This window comes from Hippoglossus stenolepis, chromosome 15 (genome assembly GCF_022539355.2).
Source record: "Hippoglossus stenolepis isolate QCI-W04-F060 chromosome 15, HSTE1.2, whole genome shotgun sequence".
Lineage (NCBI taxonomy): Eukaryota > Metazoa > Chordata > Actinopteri > Pleuronectiformes > Pleuronectidae > Hippoglossus > Hippoglossus stenolepis.
The window spans coordinates 7715239-7739223 of NC_061497.1; the positions used below are offsets into that span (position 1 = coordinate 7715239).

General features: G+C 40.9%; 1 protein-coding gene across 2 annotated transcripts; it reads right to left on the reverse strand.

The window, feature by feature from the left end:
* Positions 1 to 273: 273 nt before the first annotated feature.
* Positions 274 to 23773, reverse strand: kcnip1b (Kv channel interacting protein 1 b). 2 transcript variants are annotated; one of them, XM_035177730.2, is made up of 8 exons: positions 22923 to 23773; positions 5114 to 5238; positions 3511 to 3580; positions 3350 to 3420; positions 3150 to 3257; positions 2962 to 3066; positions 2617 to 2679; positions 274 to 1741 (listed from the first exon to the last, which is right to left on the reverse strand). In XM_035177730.2, exons 1-8 carry the CDS (start codon positions 23008 to 23010, stop codon positions 1694 to 1696), a joined length of 678 nt encoding a protein of 225 aa, XP_035033621.1. In that variant the 5' UTR covers positions 23011 to 23773; the 3' UTR covers positions 274 to 1693. The 2 variants fall into 2 exon arrangements, with proteins under 2 accessions (XP_035033621.1, XP_035033622.1); XM_035177731.2 differs by lacking the exon at positions 22923 to 23773 and adding an exon at positions 11177 to 11571.
* Positions 23774 to 23985: the final 212 nt, after the last annotated feature.

The window sequence follows — 23985 nt, forward strand, 5'->3', positions numbered from 1 at the left end:
AGACCTTATAAATTGTGATCGGGGGACTACAATAATTCACGCAATTTTCATATCTATCAAACCATTCAGACTAGTAAAAGTAATCCCTCTACAGAAGTATCAGCATTCATGTTTCTCCACTTATTTATTTGGTTTTTCCTATGATGATTATCATCACTTTATATGTTGTAGGGTCAGAAATGCTGGTTTCTTAAGAGCGCACAGAATAAATGCACGCGGACATAAACCAATGGACACACAACCATACACGTTTGCACAAAGGAAAGAACTCAGTTTGAGAATTTACATATTTATTATTGTATGGCTTAGCATCATTTAGATTGTGAGATATAACAACTCTGCTCCAAACCAAGGTATCAGAGATCTGCGGGGGGGCTGTGATGTTAGAGCTGCTCCACCGATGGCAAAAAGAACAGCAATTAATATTTCAAAGCTTAAACTACTACAGCCTCGTGAGTTTTCTATCACAGTCGTGCTTTCAAATGCACCGTGACTCACAGCAAACCATCTGCATGGAGCTGCAACAGTCTGCAGGCGCCTGTATACATCAGCGTGACATCACAGATTCGGTTCGGAGGGGGGGAAGCAGCGCAACCTGTTCACATGTACAGATGGAGCCGTCCTCAGCGTCGTCCAAATATCACATTCCAAAGCTCACATTCAGTCGTGTTTCCCTGCAACTTTCTCACGACTTTTCTCAAAGCAGGATTCCATCCAGCGACCGACATCGAGAGATCGGTATGACATACAAATATATGTTATTCACATCCCTGTTGCCGTCTGCAAGTGCAAAACTAAGTCATTGGTTTTATGATTTAAAATTCTTCATTATTATTTAACATCTTAGAATTGCACATTGTCATCGAATGTTTAAACATTTTTCCACAATACCTTTTATTAGACAACACATCGATTTGTTCACAAGAAGCAAAACAGCAGGTGAAAATATAAAAGAATGGATCCCCTTCCTCTTTCCTTCTTTTTCACTAAAACCTTAGATCAAGCAGAGATGGACAGACACACTCACGCACAATAAAAGACCCCACGAAATGTGCTGCTTTCGAAATTGTACGATTTTCTACCGAAAGCTTTAGACAGACACGGAACAACAAGCATTGATTTGACTCAGCAGGCAAGCAACAGCCAGGCCAAAACAAACAGTACAGGGAGGTCACTGCAGCAGTGGAGCCAATACGTGACATTAGAAATATGCGATATCACTCATGGCTAAAGTCCTCATGGCTAAAGATTTGAAGATAAATCAAAAGCTCTTGCAAAAGCATGCATTTATTTTTTGGCCACAAAAAAAAAGGAAACAAATAGTTCTGCTGGTTGAACAAATAGCTTTTTGCTGGTCGGGAGCAGCCTTGTAATGCATCTTTATCTGCAACAGGGCAATCTTCAAGACAGGATCGCGAAGAGTGATCTGTGTATGTCCGAGGCTCTCAGCCACTCTGTATTGTATTGTGTGGTGGAACTCCATAGGAAGGCCTGTTGTTTAAAAGCATTCCAGTCCAGTCCCTTTATTCACGTCTGTGCAAGGTTTTTCCCTGGCTGTGTGTATCCAGACGACAGCCGGATGAGTTGGGGGGAGAGGAGGAGGGACCGGATGCATTGCACATATGCATCCACACACACGCACTCGCACCGAGCCCTTTTCGTTGGCCACGTCTGCGTCTCCCATCGCCTCGGCTTACATCACGTTCTCAAACAGCTGCATGGATCTCATCATGGTCTCATCCTGCAGAGAGTGAAGACGAGTCATCATGACAGAATGATGGAATTGACTCACACTGCACTTTTGACACTGCAATACTGCACGAAGACAGCGGATTTAAATATATTCAACAAAATGATTCATTTCTCTTTACCCGGACAGGAGTGTGTCTGGAGGCGTTAATGCTTTCATGTTTAAGTCCATTTTCGTTGATGTATCACGTCATTTGACCTTCATTTAAACTTGCAAATATGAACATGATATATTCAAGATTAAAGATGCAACAGGATTTGTTGTCCCACCAGTTATACATATTGAACATGGTCTATACAGTAATATAGAATAAGGCAGTAATAATATTTACAATAGAAATAGACAGTAGTAAAATAATAACACAAATTACGATGACATTATAACAATAAAGAAATATATAATGCAATAAAAGTCAGGGCTGAATACTAGTTGCTAATTGTGTGTGAGTTAAATGTTTTTTGAACTGTATAATTATATACATTTTAAACATATTACAACATTTTTATCATGTACATAATGTTTTTATAATGTAAATGTGCATTAAATTCCAATTTGAAATGAGTGGAAGTACTGTGTGATCCATTCACTTAATGAAGACAATGACATGTGCTCGACAGCTCCAAAAGCCGGGAAGTGAATGTTTGAGTTTAGTAGACTTTTTTGTCACATATACTTTTTCTCAAAGATCAAGAATGAACGTCTATTAGATGTGATGTTTTTTTTACATAACAAATGAGTCGTACTGGGAACAGTCCTCAGTGTAACTAAATATTGACTCTGTAAAGTTGGCAGCACATGGTTAAATAGTGTTTTCCTTGTTGTTACATAGGAAATGAAGGGAATCACAGATGAAGGACAATACGTACCTCCTGACAGACTATAACGAACTCCTCTAAGGTCACCACTCCATCTTTGTTTTTGTCCATTTTCTGGAAAAACAATGTGACAGAACAAAATGTGAATCTTCTCCAAATGTAAATTCAATAAGTTGTAATTCTGCTGTTGTGGCAGTGTGTCATTTTGCTACACAAACGAAACACTACGGAATAATAATGACATAAAACTTCATAAGATTTATCTAAGAACCAGGCAAAGTGTCTCAATAAAGGCAAACAGGTTCATAACGGAAAGGTACTGGAGTGTGATGAGAGACAATAACCTGTCACTGTTCACAAATATATGATATTTCAAAGATGAACTTTATTTTGAACCTGAAAGAAGGCGTCCACGTGCTGCTGTGGGACATCCCCTTTTAGTGCAGGGTAGGTGTACTTTCCCATCATGTTATAAATGGCCCTCACGATCTCAGTCATCTCCTGAAAGAAAAGCAGAATGGTTGACATAACGGTGTGGGACACAGAGACGAAACCCTGTATAAGCTGTGACAACGCGGTCTCACCTCTCTGTTTATGTATCCATCTTTGTTAATGTCATACAGGTGAAACGTCCACTCCAGCTTTTCCCTCAGAGTCCCCCGCAGCAGTATAGACAAGCCCATTACAAAGTCCTGGCAGCGACAGAAAAGGACAGCGGAACGGAATGGAACCAGCTTCTCAAAACATCACAGCACACGGACGTACGGTAACAAATTTTTCTCACCTTAAATTTAATGGAGCCATTGTTTGTAGTGTCGAATGCATTGAAAAGATAATGTGCATACATGCTTGCGTCTGAAAGCCACAAGAAACATAAACGTGTGAGGTTTTCTGTTCTCAAAAAGCTTCACAGAGCAATGAAAGATCAAGAGCATCGGACTTTACCTCCATGAGGGAAGAACTGTGCATAAATGTGTTTAAATGTCTCCTCATTCACCATTCCACTCGGACATTCCTGTGGAGGAGAAGATAAAATGATTATTCAGTGACTTTTATACTTTTTTCTGTTTGTTAGTATACCACAATTATTTATTTCAAGTGACTTGACCCTTTAGCCAGCACTGGACTACTACCTTTTAATGTTACTCTGACACAAATTAACCTTTTTTAGCTGCTGCAAAAGATAAATAGTTCTGGTGTTCATTCATAGCATGTTTTTTATTCTGACATTGGATATTTAGTTGGACTCTTCTGCTGTGTCTCAATTCAGGGGCTGCGTCCTTCAGTCGTGGGAGGGATAGACCGCGAAGGCCAAACTGAAATGTCCTGCCCTTGTCACTGTTCCTTAGCAACTGAGCAGACATTAGACACACCGAGAAAGTTTTAATACTCCTTGTTTTTTTAAACTTGTTCATCTTTAACTTTTGAGTTGAGCTGAAGCGTGATACTCAAGCATCGGACATCTAGGCTTTTGCTGGCGCTCTTTTCATTTTAAAATAAAATTGTCATCACTGACATGCAATGAATCCTGGGATATGTCGGGCCAGGAAGGATCCGCCCGTTGGAGCCTCTGTTTCTCGGGGATAGATGGACACATTTGTTGGGGACATTTGAAGAGGTTTTCAAAATGAGACATAGCTTTTTGTGTTTATGGACTTTTACTTTGTTTTCCTTGAGTTCGTTTTTTGGGATTTGCGTCTTGGTTGTTTACTCCCTTGAGCTAAGTTAAGATGCTTTCTTCTCATTCCTCGTTTGTTGGCTCGTTTGCTGTATTTTGTAACTCTCCTCTGGTCTTTCACTTGTGTCCTGCTTCCTATGCCTGCAGCCTAATGTGTCACACCTTTGTCTCATTGTCTCTTACTTCAGTATTTAGTCTCTGTGTTTCCCTCTTGTGTTGGCAGTTAGTCTTGTAACTTGAAGTACTACATTCCAGCATCCTTTTAGTTTACCGCCTATGTGTAAAACCTTTAATTCCAGAGACCTTTTGTCTTTAGCCAGTTGTTTTGGATACTTCTGCTCTGCTGGACAGATTCTTGTGTGCTGAACTCTCTGTTATTTTAACCCTAACCTGCTGATGCATCCGAATCTTGGTTCTCTCCTCGCTAGAACGTGAAAGAGATACATCAGCTACAATTTAAGGTAAGAAATGTTGATGCTGAATTTTCAGTCATATGAGGCGAATAATGCTTTGTGGATAGTTTGTCTCGGTTTAGATTGAAGTATTAGATGGATTAAAATGATGTACAGACATTAATGGTTGCTAGAGGATGAATCTCAATGACCTTTGTTATAACCAGACTTTTCATTTAATACCACAGGGTTGTAACTATTATATGTTTTGCCATTAACTTTGATACCGATATTCTTGGGGCACAGAGGATTAATCTCTATGACTTTGATGATCCCTCGACTTTTTTTTATTTGTCTAAAAAATTTTACTTTGATTAAAAGTATATATATATATATATATATATTCTCCACTATTTACTGTGTGTTGTGTTTAATCTCAAACATAATCTCATAATCAAATCCGAGAGTGTGCGATTACATTCTTGAATCCACGATAGAGGATCTGCAGCTCCTGTTTGGAGAAGTTGGTCTGGGCCTCCAGTTGCTCGAGACCCTCTGGTCTGTGAGACACCATCGTCATCTCCAGCTCATCATCGATGCTATCTACAGAGGAGAGAGAGGGCGAAATAGAAATAGCAGGAGATATTAATAACTTAGAAACATGTCACAACATCTTTAATCTTAGTTAAACATGTGCTCTTCCCAACCTTTAAAAACTGTAATAAGCAGGAAAGAGAAAACTCAGCAAAGCTAAAAAAATGTTAACTCGGCAGGAAACATGTATCAAGAAACTGATTAGGCAGCAGAAACACAGGCGAGTGAAGCGGCAGAGGAATAAGAGAATCCAAAAAAGGTAGATAGGGAGACAAAAGTGGAATCGAGAGGAAGTGCGTGTGCTCGACAAATAGATCCCCCCACCCGGGAGGAGTTGAGGGGCTTTATTAATGGCAACACAGTGCTAAGTGTCGGGCGCTGTGGAGAGAGATGATGGTTAATGATGTGAAGAGTCATGGTTGTGCTGTGGGCAAGGTTTCGTCACTGTGACTGTCTCCAGCTGCAGGGCAGCACTAAAAATCACTGACATCCGGCTGCGTGCACACAGTCCACACACAGACACACACACACACAGACACACACACACACACACACACACACACCACAGACACACACACACACACACACACACACACACACACACACACACACACACACACACACACACACACACACACACACACACACACACACACACACACACAACTAATTTCACAAACATGAGCAAATGTCTGAGAGGAAACAGCCAAATGACGCTCGCTGGAAAACACTTAGTTGTGCTCACACAGGTCGCAGATGATGAAGAAATGAAATGAAAGTGTCAACTCTTATATTGGTTAGGCAGAGCTGCAGATTTACACTTGGTCTGCGGTCGCTTTTAAATCCGAACTGGGCCCTGAGATATATAAGCAATATATCTTCTTCTCCTGGAGAACAAATGATATACTATGATTTATCCTTGGACGAATTCTTACAATAAATCAAAACCCCATTAATTCCACTGTCCCAGCTGACCAGCGAAGCATCGATGACTTGACAGACGTTCACACGCATGCAAGGCCAGCTGTGTCCGCATGGCCGCGGCTCAGTCAACCTTAAAAAGTAAAAAAACTAAAAGCTGCAGATTAAATATAATGTAATAATCCTGCCAGTTGGATGTCGGCGATGACTCATTCAGGTGTCAGGATTAATCCTTGACACTGAAACTGTCCCCTGAATCATGCATCACCTGCCAGAGACGATCTTAATCTGAATTTTGGATCCATCATCCGCTCTTTAGCAGTTCCCAGAACCCTAATGCAGCCGGAACCTAATGCAACAATCATTTCTGTACAGTAAGATGCAATTAGATTCATTTGTTTCCTTGTGGGGGAATAATTACTTTGACTGTTCAACATTCAATCCATGCACATTGGTCTCAAGTATCAGAAGCACAGCTTTGTTCTCTCTGAAGCTGCTCTATAGCTTTACCATTATTTAGAGATAATTTGACATAATTAGAATAATTATAGATATATTCCACATATATAAAAAAACTTGACTGTAGACAGATACTATCCATACAACTAATTCCACAAACGTCTCTATGTGGGATGTGTATCTCGTGAACCGTTCATCTTATCAGCTTCACACTTAACATGTGTGGTTGTGGTCATTGGAAGTGCAATTTTGGATTTAGGCAAGTGATGCATTCAATTTAAATAAAATGTGATTAAACAAGTGACCAGAGCTCTATAGCAGTGACTGGGTCAGGGCAGTGTGCCCACATTCTGCAAAATAGGTCAATATATCTGACCCACCAGATTTAGATGATTTCATTTTTTATATTTCACAATATCATACTGACACTGACATACCACAAGCACTGATCTGCGTCATGGCAGCAACATTCATAGATTCACTTTCTGTTTGGCAATTTGTCTTCAAAGTGAAAGTTCAACATTTGTTTTGTAGCGACAATGCTGTATATTTTTATTTTGAAAAGTTGTGAATTTGGGTCTGATGTTTGTGTTGGTTGCTTAACTCTGAAATAGCCGACAAGTAATAAACACCAGTTGTAAATCATTCAAACTTGTATATAAACCACACATCGACTGTTTATAAAAAGCTCTGCACAAAACATTTAATGGCGAGATATAATTCTGAAGTGTAGCTCCAGAGCATTAATACAGGACAAGCAAACAGCCCATTCCAAACAGGCAGTTTTAGAACGGACACTGCACCAGTAAAACTAAGTCAGCAATCATTTCTTTACAGTAAGATGCAATTAAAAAGTACACATGCTTCGTTTTACAATAAGAAAAATTGCTTTATTCTTTTTGAATCCATCATTATTTGCATCCTGTTTGAGGTTTATTACGTTTCAGATTCAATCCATGTAAGTTGGTCTCAACAATGTTTGTTCTCTCTGAAGCTGCAGCTTTATGCTTATTTAGAAATAATGACATAATTTAATATCTTCCAAATGTATGTTAATACGCAAACAGACAGATTCCTTAGCAGCCGTTTTAATCAAAATATTAGTAAATCCCAACAGATATAGAGATATGTTGTTTTCAATACAGTGCTTACTGACACTTATCATCTGATCATACGTCAATTGCTTTCTCTCAATCCCTCCTCCATCTTCCTCTGAGCTCCTGGTGCAATCTCCTTGACGGTTGTTGTCATGGAGATAGGTAGACATGATAAATGAGAGCAGTGGTGAGTAAATTAGGTGAACTCGACGAGGAGGGGGGAAAAAAAGGTGTCAAACACAATTCCTACATTTATTTTTGGCCCTGGGAATAAAAACATCATCACATGACTGAAAACAACAAAAAACAGAGGTGCTGTGTATTCTTTGTGCCCGGAACGCTTTGCTTTCCTCCAAACGCAGCAGTGTGATCAGAAACAGATGAAATCAAATGGAGGTGAGAAAAAGAAAGAGGCAGAGGTGTTGATCAGAGGAGGAGTGAGATATGGAGGTGACAGAGTGGGAAGAAAAAAGAGAGGAGAACAACATAGGACAGAAATAGATTGCAATATGTCTGGAGAAAATAGGATATTATGTGGGATTAAGTGAAAAACAAGAATTCGTGGTTTATTTGATACCCTATTGGCAACAAGCTTTGGATCCCACCAGCTCATTCTGATTACCAAATCAAAACTAAGGGACGATACAGATTCTCTCCAGTGTTGAAGGCAGGAGTCCTGATGTGAATGGCGCAACAGCTGCTCTGCACACAAACACTCATCAACACGAGCCAGAAGGGAAGTGTCACACCATGACATGAAGGAGATAATGAGAGGAGTGTGTCAGGTGCTGCTTTTCCACAGCTCTGTTATAGCTCTGGCGACAACAAAACACCAGCGCCGCGGGCCCAACTGCTCCTGGAACAGATTGGATTCAGCGTGCTCATCTGGTGTGCGGCCGCGAGGGCCCGCCCCGAGCAACGCCAGAGCCAAGGTGTTTTCCGACTGTTATCGACATGTTGGTTTTCAGAACAGCACAGACATGAGGGAAGTTAACAAAATGGGTGGTAGTGGACGCCAACTTGCATCAACACAACTTTGTTGGTGCAAAATTCAGCTTTAAAAAAGAACCTGATTAAGACTGAATAAGACACTGCCATGTAAACAGCATTTTCTGATCGCCTTAACCCAAATAAGCTCATACTTGGAATAAGCAATTATCAAAATAAGATGTGGAACACTCCTACCTTAGACATATATACGTCTTAACTGTATAAGAAGGTCCTATTGGAGTTTTCACTGCATTTTGCGACATCAACATACAGCAGCTCCCAACTGCTTGATGACACATGTCCTGGGTGTTATAAAGATTAAAAGATTAAAAGATAAAAAGGGATGGCATCTTACATTAAACTATTTCAGGCTGGCGGTTTAAAACCTGGGGAATGTTGACGGACGTAATGACATAGTGGACACAATGACGGGAGTCAGAGTCGCACAATGCTAGAAGCAACTTATGTAAACACCCTAATCAAAATAATGTCTTATTCAGAATAGGGTCAATAGTCGAATATTGGTGTCCATGCAGTCAAAGATGTATTTGCTACCTCACCTTGAAGTACTGGGCTCTTATCTGCTTTCTTGTTGAGAGTTAATTAAGATTGACCTTACACTCACTGTATAGTGAAGTGACACCTTGTAGCTTCCCTGCTTAGCTGAGCAGATACACTGCAAATGGGGGAACAGCTGGTCTGACGCTGTCATAAGGAAACAAACTCCACCTTCAAGCATGATTAAAGCTCAGTAACGGCTTTAATGATCTTTAATGATGACGTTTCTATGTCAAATTTTACTTACTTACATTGCCCAATATCTTCAGTGCAGATGTTTAATGAAAGATGGCCGAATCTCTAATTAGTGCTCAGTGGTGAATAAATAAAATTTACTCGATTTACTTCAACATAGATCTGTCGGCAGTGAAGAATCTTGGTCCAACGTGCAGTCAAACCCAAAACCCTGAAGTACAATAGATGCATTTCAGTGTTTATAGGAAATGGGAGGGAACAGAGAACAGTGTAGGTCACCATAAATCATGTCAGGCTGCCCCCCAAACTCGCAAGGTTTACGAGAGACATGATCGCAACTTCCAACCCAAAACACGAGACACATAAGAAACATAAGCATCCCTGCATATTAAAGGCATCAAAAGATGTAGGTCACATATTCCCTGAGCTCATGGCAGGGACTTTATTCTGTGACATTCAAACTTGTGTTGTGATTCTCAAGCCGCAGTCTTCACCTGGTGACATATCCGCTGAAATGGCTGTACAGGTGGCCAATGACACACACAGCAAGCCCTCCAGATAGACATCTTTTCATTTAAAAAAAGGATTAAGGCTTGTTCTTCACATAAGGGTTTGCAGTATAATATTTTAAATCTAACAGACACGTTGTTACTTGTATCAGGCTTTGATCTACCCTTCTAACCACTTTCCTGCGCTGCCGTACTTATTTTTCCTCCTGGGAATCTTGCCATATACCTCTCCACGCTTGGCACCGTAACACAAACATTAATGGAGATAAAAAAAGAAACAAGTTGACCCCTGCCCATCTTTTTTTTCCCTGGTAGCTTTTCGAGACGCTTTTATCAAAGCAAGGACGAGTAAAAACAAACACAAAGCATCGGCCTCCCCTTGCAACGGTGTCAGAGAGTAATTGCTTTGTTTGCTGCCTCATCTATTTTATCTCTATCTCACGCTGCTGTAAATTCATCATTCATCCTGGCTGAGTATTGTTCACACTCTCCTATCATGCCCCCCCCGACAACCCAGTCTCCATGACAACAGGCTCCTCAAGCATAAGGCCAGGGAGGTATGATATGTGAGCTGCGTGTTAATTTAGATGCTCTCGCCTGGACCCCTCCGTTCGCGTCCCGTTTCTCATTCGTTCGCTCACTTGCCACTCACGTCCATAAGGCACCCACCCACGCATGCAAACAACACACACACACACACAGACACACACAGACACACGCACACACACGCACACACACACACACCCATAATGATATAGTCAGGGTCAGTGATTTTGCTGTGGTTCTCAAGGACATCCTACTCCGTGGCACACTGTAATCTCTCCATCATGACCACAGCACACGCTCTACCTCCCAGCTCAGTGTCAGTGGACGACTTGAATCTCTTCATCACAATCCTGCTGCTTCTTCCCTTGAGGAGATGTTTGTGATCGTGAAAAAGGATGTGTTTTTCATACTTTAGATATAAAATGTTGCATTGATGCTGTTGGTTACAGCACTTTACATTTACATACAGTTTGGTATCAACTGGTTACATGCATGTAAATGTTTTGTTTTTTTCAAAAAAAGACACAGGAAAAACACACATCAATTGGTCTTAATTATTATGTTGAGGCTGTTTTCTTTCTTTCTTTTTTCTTTCTCTTTCTCTCAGTTGAATCTGTCTTTCTGTGGCTCTTTTGCCTTCTCTCCATCTCTCTCTGACCAGTGTTGACGTACCTCTGGACGATGTCCTCTGCTTGGTTTGCATGGTCAAAGTGCCCACCACTGCACCCATGTTGTCACCGTGGAAACCAGCCCTGGTCAAACAACCCAGAGAGTAACAGTCCGCTGTTTTTTTCAGGATTTAGTTGTCCTGTTGTCGTCCCGTCTTCATCTGCCTCCGCTGCTCTGTATCTTAAAGGGGCTTTGCCCCGGTTGGATCTCCTCACTGGCTTCAGATCTTCCACTGGAGGACGCTTCTCGTCTTTGAGCTGATCCTCTTGGTTTCTGATCTCTCTCTCCAAACACACGAGCTGCTCCTGCCTTTCTGCGCCACTCCCTCTCTTCTGTGCCTCACTCTACTCATCTGTCAGCCTTTCCCCCCCCTCTTTCTAGCTCCCTTCCTGCTCATGCCCTCGTGTTATGGGGGAGTGCTGGTAACTAATTCAGTAATAACAACAGTGACAGGTGAATGGTAGCAGATAGAGGATATTCATTTAAAGCTTCTCAGTGCTCCACAATTCAACCTTTCTTCCTTATATTCTGCTCCTAATCATGACTTGTCTTTTCACTTCCACCAATACAAGTACACACACCCGGCACAATGTGTTAATGATGCCTTTAGTCCATTACCATTTCAATTTAGTCCTCTGCCTTGTCAAGCATGGTCTGTACCATAATGAGCATGTAGATATATGTTTAGGCTGCCCACTTGTGTGTGTGTGTGTGTGTGTGTGTGTGTGTGTGTGTGTGTGTGTGTGTGTGTGTGTGTGTGTGTGTGTGTGTGTGCTCTCGATCTTTACTACCATCTCTCTTAATGTGGCCAATGGAGAATTACTGTGGTAGCAACAAGAACATTATGTGTCAATGAATATTCATGGTGCGACTGTGTGCATTGGGGGAAGGAAAGCAGTGGGAGCGGCTAATGTTTATTACCCTGCGAGTGCTCAGTAGTAAGAATCAGACAGGGCTGTTGGAAACCGAGGTAAGTGTTTATAAGTGTTGTTTTCTGCTTAAACAATATTACTCACAGCTGTAAACAGAAGCTGATGATAAAATGTGTCTGGGATGCTCCTATAAAAGTAATCGCTATGGTCTGTGTGAGGTGCATGGAGTGGAACACAAAGAAGATGGGGATGTCTTTTTAAGTATGCCACTGGCTGCAGACCAGAAATGTAAATGCTCTCTCTGCATCGCTCCGTCTATATGTGTGTAAGTGACGGCTCCTCTCTTGGTTTAAAACATTAATGCGCTGCCTTTTAAAAAACAAAAATGCTGTTTCAGCTTTCTTGTTGCTTAAAAATTGCGTTCAAACCCTTAGCATGAGCGGTTACAAGAGCAGCCGTGTCAAAGGAGTAAAGTGGCATAACAGTACAGTAAAGAAAAATCCGACATAAGATTTGTTACATCATGGGTTTAAGAGCTTGAACTCTGTAGTCATTCATTAATTGAATATTTATTACCTCATAGTTAAGCCTAATGAATGCTGTTTGAATAGGGAGAGAATAAGTCCTCATAATGTGAATCATTACATTTCAAGGTAAAGACATGTTTAGTTTAAGTAAGTTTTAGTTTCAGGTTAAGTTAAGGTTTAGGGTTATGTTTAGGTTAAATGGTTATGCCAGAATGATTAAGGTTAGGTAGTGTCCATGAAATCAATGTAATGTCCTGTTAAGTCTTTTCCAGCATAAACACAGATCATGTCAGGACCAGTGGACCTCATGGGGAAATTTGTCTCCCTATGACAGAAATATACACTCACACACACACAAACACACACAGACACATACACGCACACAGGATTCAAATAAGAAACCCCACGTAATCCCAGATATGACAGATGTGTGCCATCTGGAACTGCCTTCCTGCGCCGTATCACTCTGCACTGTGACATGCATCAAGGACACCGCGCTGCAATCTGACTTCATAATCCCTTCATTTTCTTGTCCCAAGCGCTTGAGCTTCACACGTCAGCTCCCATCAGACAAGTCCAGAGTGTGTCAGACGTGCTGCACGACTTTCTTTTTCACTGACATCTGTATTTCTTACATCCTTTCACTCTCCTGCATCTTTGATCATCTTTCATTCATTTGAAAGGTGAAAAAAATCTGTGATGGGATGTAGTACATTTATTTTGTTGCTGTACTAAAGTATATTTTTCTTGCATCTTTTCTTTACTTAGGTAGATAGATTTTCATTTTTTACCTTCACTCCACTACATATAACAACAAATATCTGTACTTACAGGCCGCTACATTTTTATAAATCATTACTTTACGTCTACGTTGATTTTTATATTTGTTTTGCATTTTGTTAAATTAGACCCCACTCACTTCAATGAGAGCAAAACACACGTGCAGCAGCATCACTGAGGAAACCCCTTTTGGAGGAGACTCAGCCAAGATGATGTAGTACATGCAGACATTAGGGAATAGGCTACGCTCAGCAAGTACTTTTAATTCTAAAAATATATATTTACAAGCAAGTAGTTACTTCTACTCGAGTAGAAAAGGTAATGTGGCACTTTTATCTGAGTACATTTTTTATTTACTTCAGTAAAATGTTTGAGTACTTCCTAAACCACCAAGTCAGTGACTGACTGACTGAAACCATTCTTTCAATAAGATGAAAATATTCAAGTCTGAAGAAGTAAAGGTTTATAATTTGAAGTAAAGTGAAAAGGATCTCTCCTTCCTCTCTGACAGGAGCTGGCTCTTTCAGGGCTGAGCATTGTTTCTTGGTTTATACAAGAGTTTGCATTAGATTCATTAGGTCTCTACACCTCTCTTCTTCACCTTGACATTTCTCTAACATCCGCACACTCCATATGAGAACTATTTGCATGAGGAAAGATGGAACGAGAAGGAGAGAGGGGCAGCAGGATGAATCAACTCGGAAGGCTACATGTTTAGAAAATGTTATATCTCTCCCCAACATGTGGTCCCTGACATGGGACAAGTCTGGATTTACCTGTAAAGTTGTCCCACTTAGTTTTAACATATAAGTGAAACTCACAGATGAATCACTGAAGCTACTATCAACATTAAAAAAACGAATAAATTAATTCATCCATCTGTATCATTTGTCCAGGTCGCCAGCGTATCACAAGGCTGACAATTCACACTGACAGCTACAAGCAACAAAGGGCCTAGATTGTTCCAGTATATGACTTTTTAAGACTTTTCTGTGTCGAAAGTCTAAAGAAATGTTTTTCAGTTGTTTGGTTTTTGATTTAATTTGTCTTACTTTGAAATGATTTTCCTTGTGTGTTTTCCTGTTTTTGTCTGGTTTTCCCGCCTCCTCTCTAGCGTGTTTCACCTGTGCCTGCTTATCTCTAACTGTGTATTTAGTCTCCTTCGTCAGATGACCTATTTTCTTACCAGAGTTTAACCTTCTTGGATTTTCTGCATTCCATTTGGCCTGTGTACTGACTGTAAGTCTGCATTGTTTTGATTAAATATGTTTCCTGCACTTCCTGGTTTTGTTTGCATTTGGGTCCATGCAGCTCAGTAATAAACGTGACCTTGAATGTCCAAATAATGTAATCTGCTTGTCTTTGGACTGTGGGAGGAAAATGGAGGGCCGAGGGTTCAAACTCAGACATCTGTTTGTGAGGCGACAGTGCAAACCACTGCATCACCATCACAAATAGATAAATATATAAAATTAACAGATAAAAGAAATAAATAAGTCACCATCTAGGGCTACTTGTCCTTGTTTTCTATTGTTACTATTTTAGACATTTTTGGTTGGACAAAAATAAGCAAATTAATATGTACTGTCACAAATACATTTCTATCAGTAGTGGATTATGTTAATAGGATCGTTTAAAATAAAACTCAAATTTGACATAGTTTTCTTTATTAAAAATAACCCAAATATGTTACATAAAAATATAAAAATATTCAATATTCAATATTAAATGTGCTGTTATCTCCCACACTGTGTACAAATGTTTGCCCATACATGTTCAAAACAACACATATACTCTGAGAAAAAATATACCAGTGACTCTATGTGATTATGTTTAAATGGTAAATTATAAATGCACAGTATTTATATAGCACTTTGCTTTTCAGTCTTATCGACCACTGAAAGCTTTTAACAATACAATGCAGACTGGAGGAGAAGGGGATCAAACCACCGACCTTTTGGTTTGTGGACAACCCCCCCCTACTTTTCCACAGACGCCAGGAGCACAGAGGGAAAAGAAAGCAAGTTCTGAGTAAGCAAACTGAGGAAACACTGTGAAGTTACTGTGCAGACAAAGCTGCAGAGCACTTATGCAGCTCTCACTCCTTTATCATTAGCTTGTAGTGTGAGTCTTTGAACAGCAGGTGGCAGCAGAGTATAGTCTTGCTAATAAACCAGCTGTTTGTGCCTTTTAAGCACATTTTTCTCTGGATTAAATACAACATGGGGAACAAATTAACAAAGTGCAACAACATGAACATCCGGGCAGAACCTTTAGTTCAGTACCACACAACTCAGCTGTCAACACAGTGTCCACTGCATCATATAGCCTCACCTGTACCGCATCAACAGGGGATTCTGTGTCAGACAGTAAAACAATGAGGCTGGAAAGAGTTACTGTGTGGAATAAGACACAGGGAGAGACAGGAGGCAAGAGGTAAAAATAAATCTTGAAGGAGGCGGTTACATAAAAGAGTGTAGTGAGGCGATGTAAAAAATTAAAAGCAGGGACACATACTGTCAGCTCCTTGTGCTGCTTTTACAGCTGCAGAAAGAAAGAAGGGGAGAGAGAGAGAGAGAGAATGAAAGGAGAGAGTTGGGGGAAGGACAGTTCACAAGTGCAGCATAGCGCAAGGGACAAATTCTGCCTTAGTTTCGGTCAGAACAGTAAATTTATGGTGGTGGTGCAGGAGTTGAGTTGTGAACCTGCCTCTGCAGTGTGGGACGCTGTGACTCCTGCTGCAAGGTTATGCACTTAGAGGACACATGTGACTTGTAATAGCGAGAGACAGGTGCAGCACGAGTCCGGATGACTGGGTTCCTGCCTTCACCTTTCGCTCCTGCTGTTTCCGATGAGTCGACAGGAAAGATGGTGCATTGAGCAAAATAACTTTTGGTTCATACAAACATTAAGGTAAGGTGACAAATCCCAATTTTAAAGTTTAACATAGGGCTGGGCTGGGCGATAAAATGATAAAGATAATTATCGCGAAATAACTTTTCCTCGACATGATCTATGCAACGTCGAAGGAATTAATTCCATCCATGTTTGGACAGACAACACCAACAGACAATGATAATGAGAACAGCGCCGCCCCGAACCAGTCATGTGGCTGGAATAGAGTTACAGCCACGTCAGGTTAGGTTGACGGACACAGCACAGAGTGTAGGAGCAGCACCCAGCAGCAGCACACATGCTAATGTTTGGGCTACAGCAGCCGTGCACACCAGTACGTCAGGAGTGGGAGCGAGATAAAAGAGAAAATGACAGGAAATGTTAACGAAAACTTGGGCGACAGCGTAACCGAAGAAGACAACCCAACGGACACAGCCCAAGACGAGGTCATCGTTGAGAAGAAGGGTCTGAGGAATTGGGTAGTGTGGAGATACTGTGGCTATTTAAAGTCCGACAAAAGCATGTTCCCACAAAGACAGTTAACACCACTAGTCTTTTTTTACCAAATGAAGCAGAAATGACTATTTGATTTATTACGTGGTATATATCGATACCGACTGAAATGTGATACGTGATAAGATTTTTTGCATATCGCCCAGCCCTAGTTAAACGCTTAACTAGCTTCTAGCGTTTTTGCTAAATATCCAAAGCTATTGTGACAGCACATGTGGAGAAGATAAAATCCATGCACTTACACAGTGTGTTATTCATGTGGTAATGTAGCACAATGTACCTAAAGCTGGCTCACATTTAGTAAGATTAGCCTCTAAAAGCTTCTTTTCATAGAGCTTTTACTTTTTTTCTTTCTGGGGGCGAGATCATTTCATTGGTCAACACTACGTTAACGCTACACACTAATGCGTTCTGTTTGTTGGGGAATTTTACAATCAGAGAACAAAAGAAAAGTATTCAAATGCAGGGGAGGAATCCAAAAGCAGATGTTTCAAACATGCACAGATGAAGCTGGAAATCTGCTAAAGCGAAGAAATATCTGAGTGCAAGTGCACAGGTTGAGCACAATCAGAGCAAATCTAAGCTCAAGCAGGAGCTACCTGAGTGTGAGCGCAGGGTTTTGAGTGAAAGCATTTCAAAATCTGAGTCCTGCTCCCAACGGCCTATATACAGTATTTGAGGGGACTCTTTACTCTCAGTCATTATATCTAAGCCAAACCTCACTATCTACCTCAAAACTTATCAGCCAGACAAATCATCAGTCACAACCTTGTTTAAAACGTTAAGCTGCAGTTGTCCCGGGAAACACTTTTTCCAATTTGTCCTATTGTCCCTCCCTCCCTCCATCAATCCCTCCATCCCTCCCTCCATTATCTACTGTATATCCTTTAATGGGCGGGAGTGTATCACAGGGCAAATAATCATTACCTCTCACATTACACCAACATACAGTTTAGAGTCTCCGATCAACCAGGCCACAATCTGCATGTGTTTGACTGTGGGAGGAAGCCGGAGCATCCGGAGAAAACATGCAAACTTCACACAGAGCGACCACGGCCGAGCTGGGATTTGAACCGGGATCCGTCTCGTTTAACATAGACAACCCCACAAAAAATGGTTTCTCATTACATCTCAGTTGGTTACATTCTTACAGATCATAACGAATCTCTTTCCACTAACAAAACTCTATTTCTCAAAGCAACAATGTGAAACAGAAGTGTAAAGGACAGAATAATGACTAATAGGATATGCATATGCAGTGCATGTTGCAGAGTTTGTAAGAAGAGCCTTTTTAAGGTTAACAAGCATAGTTTCATTCTTCATGTATATGCATGTACTGTAAGTGTGTGCGGGCAAGTGTGCACGACAAACCAAACTACTGCAGGTACATCGGTGCTGGAGATGAGGGGCTTACCTGACAAAGCTCGCGTGTGCGAAACTGAATGTGTGTGCATATTTTCATGTCTTCTTCCATGCATATACAATAGCTGCTGCAATGTGCAGAGATGATGCTCGGAGACACGATTGGGATTAAATGGTGCAAAGAAAGTTTTTTTTATCAGGAATGCAACCACTGCACACTGAGAGAACAAAGGCCATGTCTCAAACTCTACTGCTACAGTGTGAGATCAACTCTTTTCTATTCTGTTGTTACCTCAGCCAAGGAGGTGATGTTTCCCCCCCTGTCCGTTGGTTTGTTGATTTGTTTGTCGGCAAGATAATGCAAAAATTTCCATGAAAATCTGCAAGATTGGACTTTTTGTTGTTTGATATTTTCACCAATTTCTTCAAGGATGATTCACAGATCATCAGAAAAAAATCCTGCACATTTAGGTGACTGATATCTATGAGTGTGTGAATCTCGGTGAAGTTTGATTGAATTTCAGGGGACTGTTTGGCCTTGGCGGAGGTACACACTCTGCTCTACTGAGAGCCCTTCTAGTTTGAATCTGTCTTTTATGTGCCCAACGATTACATAACAGTGTCCATGGTGCATATTACTTCACAAGACCATTGCAATTAAATAGAAGAGTGTTTATAGCATAAATCAAGCATAGGTTTTGTGTTTTTTTCTGGTTAAGAACATAGTAAAAATGTACTTTTAACACGGGTTAAGGGCTCAATCTATATGATCCAAACATAAACAAGAACTTGCAAGCTTGCATTATGCACAGTGACTCCCAGATCTTTCAGCATGTGAACTAGCTATCGAACATCATAGAATTTGGGTCTGAAACTCTGGATATGTTTTGTTTTACATTAGACTCAGGGTCGTTCATCATTAATCAACAGGCCTGAACATTTGGTTAAAAAACATCAGATGTAAATATTGATTTTCTAATAAGCTGCTGTTTAACTCAAACTTCTTATGTTCATGGGGAACAGAAATTATTATTTGAGCCTTTATATCCTCACATTATGCATCTAATTGTCATATTAGTTTACTTTTCAAATGGAATTCTAGTTTTTTTAATGGGTTTCTTTCCATTTATGGAAACAATCACACTGCCATGAGTACATTATGACACAATAAAACACCGAAGCCTTAAAATAAATATATTATATCTTATGTATATCTATATAATATCTTTAATTTATGTTCAGGTTTTATTGAGTCTATGTCAGAGAGACTTTTTTCAGGTTGCTTCTTGAGGCCTTTTTGGACTTTTATATTTAATGCATTGTAAGCTTTCCTGTTTGTGTGTCAATCCATTTTAAATGAAATAAAAATAAAAGCTTGAGCAAGGTAATCTGAGATATATCAGAGATACATTACAACAGGAAGCTACAATAGCACAATTCACACTTTGCAACACAAACTGTACATTACACTGTGTACTTTTGCTTTGTTATAAAACTATACACATTTCTTTTCACGTTATGAATTGTAAAGCTTTAAAGAATGTCAATGGGCCCCATTTTACACTATTTCTAACTTGGTATTTTGACAAGAGGATATAAACTCAGTGAAATTTAATTATAGTGTTAAATAAAGAAAGGGCCACTGTGCTGCCAAAATCCATCTTATCCTTAAGTAAAAAAAGGTCAGGCCCATGAACTGTGATCAGCAAAGCACAAAAAACATTTAGGGGGAGAAGAGACCAGACGTTCAATAAAAATTCACACTTCATTTCACAAACTGCTCATCCTCTGAGAACACAGAGGACAAAACTGCAGCCATCCACAAATAACGTCAGAGACGCAGAGGTCACGGTGAAGAGCAGTTTCCCTCTTTCTCCTTCTAAAGGAATTTTACTTTGGTAATTAGTCCGTGTGATTGAGAACGAGTCACCTTGCAGTAAGTAAAGAAAGATTATAATTTGTAATATAAAAGGATGGCGGGCGCACAGTCCCTCGGTTTTTTAGACATTACAGATGCGTTGCATGACCTAGATTGTCAACCCGTGCAGCCATGAGTAGGAGGCATTATTTTCAGAATAGCACAGTAGACAACTTCTCCAGTTCAGAGTGTCTACTGTAGTTTCACTCTCAGCTGCTTTCACCGCACTTTCCTCTCTGTTGTTTTTATTCTTTTAAATAACAGATGCAAAAATATGACGCAATAGAATATAAATACTGGACAATTACCAGAAGTGTCTTATAGGTTACATAGATTTTAACAGTCACAACAAGGTGTAAATTGTCTGAGTCTGGTCCTTTCATCAGTATGAAGATGAAACGGGGGAAAACTTCATCCGTGAAGCGGTGATATTGCTGCTCCTGTCAAGTTGCATTCACGTTTCATGTTTTTGACAGGAACTAGGCAATGCATGAATATGATCATTAAAAATAAAACAGGTTCAGCTTTCTTCTTCAAAATTGCTTGCTACACTGGAAATAATGTTACAGCCATGGTGGCAACCTCGTAGCTGATCAGTCTCCAGTCCTGCCTCCTCATTACCTGGTTAAGCCCCTCCACCTCCTCCTCCTCCTCCTCCTTGCCGTGCACCTGCTTCTCATCTACAATCTACCCTGCAGTGTATTTAAACCCTGCCCCTTACATCCACTCCTGGCCAGATCATGTGCTCACCTCATTAGAGTAGACCTCTTGAATAGTGTATTTAAGTTCTCAGTTAACCTCTGCAGGATTTTTACAATGTAATATACTGTCTTTTAAGCCTGTAGCGTTTTGCCTGCCTGCTTTCCATCGCCTCACCTGTCTGCCTTTTCCCTTCACTTCCTCCTCATTCACCAATGGAACAGGACCTGACACCTCCCTGCCCACCTTACCTAACTGCCTTTGAATAAACAATGTGACGGCCCTGGTTGTATGTGTTTTCCTGGCTGTTTTCTCTGTTGAAGGTGGTTTGCCCGCCTCTCTGCTTAGGCTGCTATGCCCTGTAATAAATCAGTTCCTGGCAGTGGATATGACTGCAAATGATGCTGAATGATTTGCAGCTATATAGTGACATGATCCAAATGTTTCTGAATGTGAAGTAAGCAACTGGTGACTATGTGTATTGGAACAGTGTGTGTGTGTGTGTGTATGTGTGTGTGTACATTTTCACATTTTAAGACATGATGGGGTTTTCTGCCTGTGACAGTGTTTTATCAGTCGAGACTGACACTCAGCTGCACTCTGACTCAGCAGTTATTCTTTTGCTGCTCAGGTGAAAAGAGACTTTCAACCACAGGGTGAAGAGGTCAAGAGGAGAACGTCGGGCTTCAGGCCATTAACACAAACATAGTGAACCTGATGAGAGGCTGAGAGTGTGACACAAATGATGTTTAAGAGATGCATACAGATGATGCAGACATGTCCTTATCATCCAGATCTTAAATGTGACAGTACATGACCTGATGAATTGCGAGAACTTACTGCATAAAGCAACTTTTACCCCCAAAACTAAGAGGTTGATGCGTTAGATGCGAGTTTGTTTGTACCAGAACTGTAAATACAGTTTCCTCGTATAGGAAGTCATTTAGAGACAGAGTCTGTGCAGTAGTGATCAGGGGATGAAGATGCGGCATCGAGGCCCCGCCCATGCTCTTGCTTGACCAATCGTGAATCCTTGATGTTTCAGCCCATATTATAAGCATCAAATAACTAATTAAAACCAAACTTACTGGAACAATTAACACTTAAACAAACATCATTGTGATAAGAGCGGCCTTAAATTACCAGCTTTGTGAAAAATTACTTTGACATTTCACTTTGGCCCATGCCTCCTCCACTAACATGGAGGAGGCAGGGTTTATGACCTATACTCAAGCCTGCCACCAGGGGGCCATTGATGCTTTGGCTTAACTTTTGGGGAGCTGTCGTGCCGTCCCTCTGTATACAGTCTTTGGTCGGCACCACTTTCTGGCTGCAGTGTCACCGCAAATACAATTTCCCAGACAACGGTTTCTGTCATTTTAGGTTGTTTTTATCACACTGATGTTAGTTCAAGGGCTCATTTTCCAATAACTTTAGTTTGAATTATTTCTTTGATGCTTTAAAAAACGGAGACTGACTCACAATTTAAAAAAGCATGTGCAGTTATTCCCTCTCAGCCAAAATCCAAGTCTGCAATCCTTGTGAACCTGTAAGGAATTTGGCATCAACGGCAGGAATCCACGGACCCAACCTAGCTGTTGGTGGTGATGACGGGAAATATTTTCTTGGCACAGTTTGGCCCTCTCACAACCGATCAATGTGAGAGTTGTTGCTGACCCTATGGCCTGCACGGTCAGCAATCCTAATAACCACAACCCTGACCCATTATAAGTCTGGGCAACAGTTAATCCATCTTCTACTGGCTATTCCCAGCATTATAACACACTGTATCACAGCAATAGTTGTGTCAAGCTGAACTTCAGTGACTTTCCCAGTCACAAGATCTGAATCCGTGAAAACACTGTTGATATGTGGTAGAACAGGAGATCAGCTAAATCTGGAGAAATGAAGTGACGCAATCATGTCGACGTGCAGCAGAATCTCAAAGGAAACTTTACAACATTTTCTTCATTGAGTCCTGACCTTGTCCACTCGGCTGCACCAGTGACCTGCAGTTTTTTGCGCTGTATGACAACACCAGTAGATTGTACCAGCAGAGACTAATAATTCATTTAAGGTTAGCTGTAGTCCTCTCACATCACTATATTGTATCAAATCACAAGATGGGAAGTGTGTAAATGAAGATCTGAGTGAAAGGGTGTCAGGGTAAAAAGCCACAGTACCTTTTGTGAGGGTGCCTGAGACCAATCTCTGCAGGGACTGGATTAACTTGAGCACCCCCTGCCTGCAGCGTCTGGTACAGCCAGCCATCCTGAGGTAGAGGCCGATGGGGCAGATGGGGCCAAGGCTTCACCACAGAAAAAAATGCTTCCTCCAGTGTATTAAAAAAAAAAAAAGGGTTGAATTTGCAGATGCTCCTTCAGGATGTAAAGTTGCTATAGTGTGGAGCAAAATCCTTAAAGCAAAGAGGAGTCCGTCTCAGTAGTTTTTGTGACATACGTCATGATGAAGGTGAAGATGAAAAAGAATTGAGATAGTTGATCAAAGTGAAGCTTTCAACTGGAGATGAAAAACAAAACAGTGTGTATTCACTTCCACATCTACCTGTGAAGTCACTTGTTTCTCTCACTCAGTCAGAATAAGATGCTCGCACGCCCAAAGAAACAAAATCACAGGCACATTGGTGAAGTTTAGAAGCAGGTATTGCTGAAACTGCCCAAAAGGAGTCAGATAGTTGGAGAGGTTGGAGGAAAAATACCGTCCTGTACGTCAAACAAAAAAAAAAAAAGCAAAGTTGTGTTCCACAAAGCAAAATGAGTCAGACGATAAATTATTGAATGTCCAAGAAACAAGCAGTAAAACCTCGTCCACTTCTTTCTCTCCTCCTCCTCCTCTGGTGTTTTTCTTCTGATCAACCTTTTCTTCGCCTGCTCTTTGTCTCTTCTTCTCTCTTGTAGTCTTGAGAGGTATCAGTTCCCTTCCTCCCAGCATGTATATGTCCTCCTGTTCTCTGCAGTGGGAGCCCTGCGGCTGTGGTCTGTGGAGAAGCTCTGCTCTGGCGCTCTCAGCAGATCTGTACTGCAGAGAGCAACCACCACCGCGTACCCGCCCTCTCTCCTCTCTGTTCCCTCCTCCTGTCGTACATTGGTGCCTCCTCACTCTCAGTCTGTCTCAAGCTATTTCTTCTGCCTTATTCCAGAGCCTTTGCACAATTCCACGCACCATGAAAAGGAGATAAAAAGGAGTAGGTTAAAGTTGATGGTTCATGGTTTATAGCTGGAGCCC

Coding starts and splice junctions, on each gene's coding strand:
- kcnip1b (XM_035177730.2), bottom strand. CDS start 23,010: ATGGCTGGCTGTACCAGACGCTGCAGGCAGGGGGTGCTCAAGTTAATC. Junction 3,258..3,349: donor ATGGCTCCATTAAATTTAAG/GTGAGAAAAATT, acceptor TGTCGCTGCCAG/GACTTTGTAATGGGCTTGTC. Junction 3,067..3,149: donor ATGGATACATAAACAGAGAG/GTGAGACCGCGT, acceptor CTTTTCTTTCAG/GAGATGACTGAGATCGTGAG.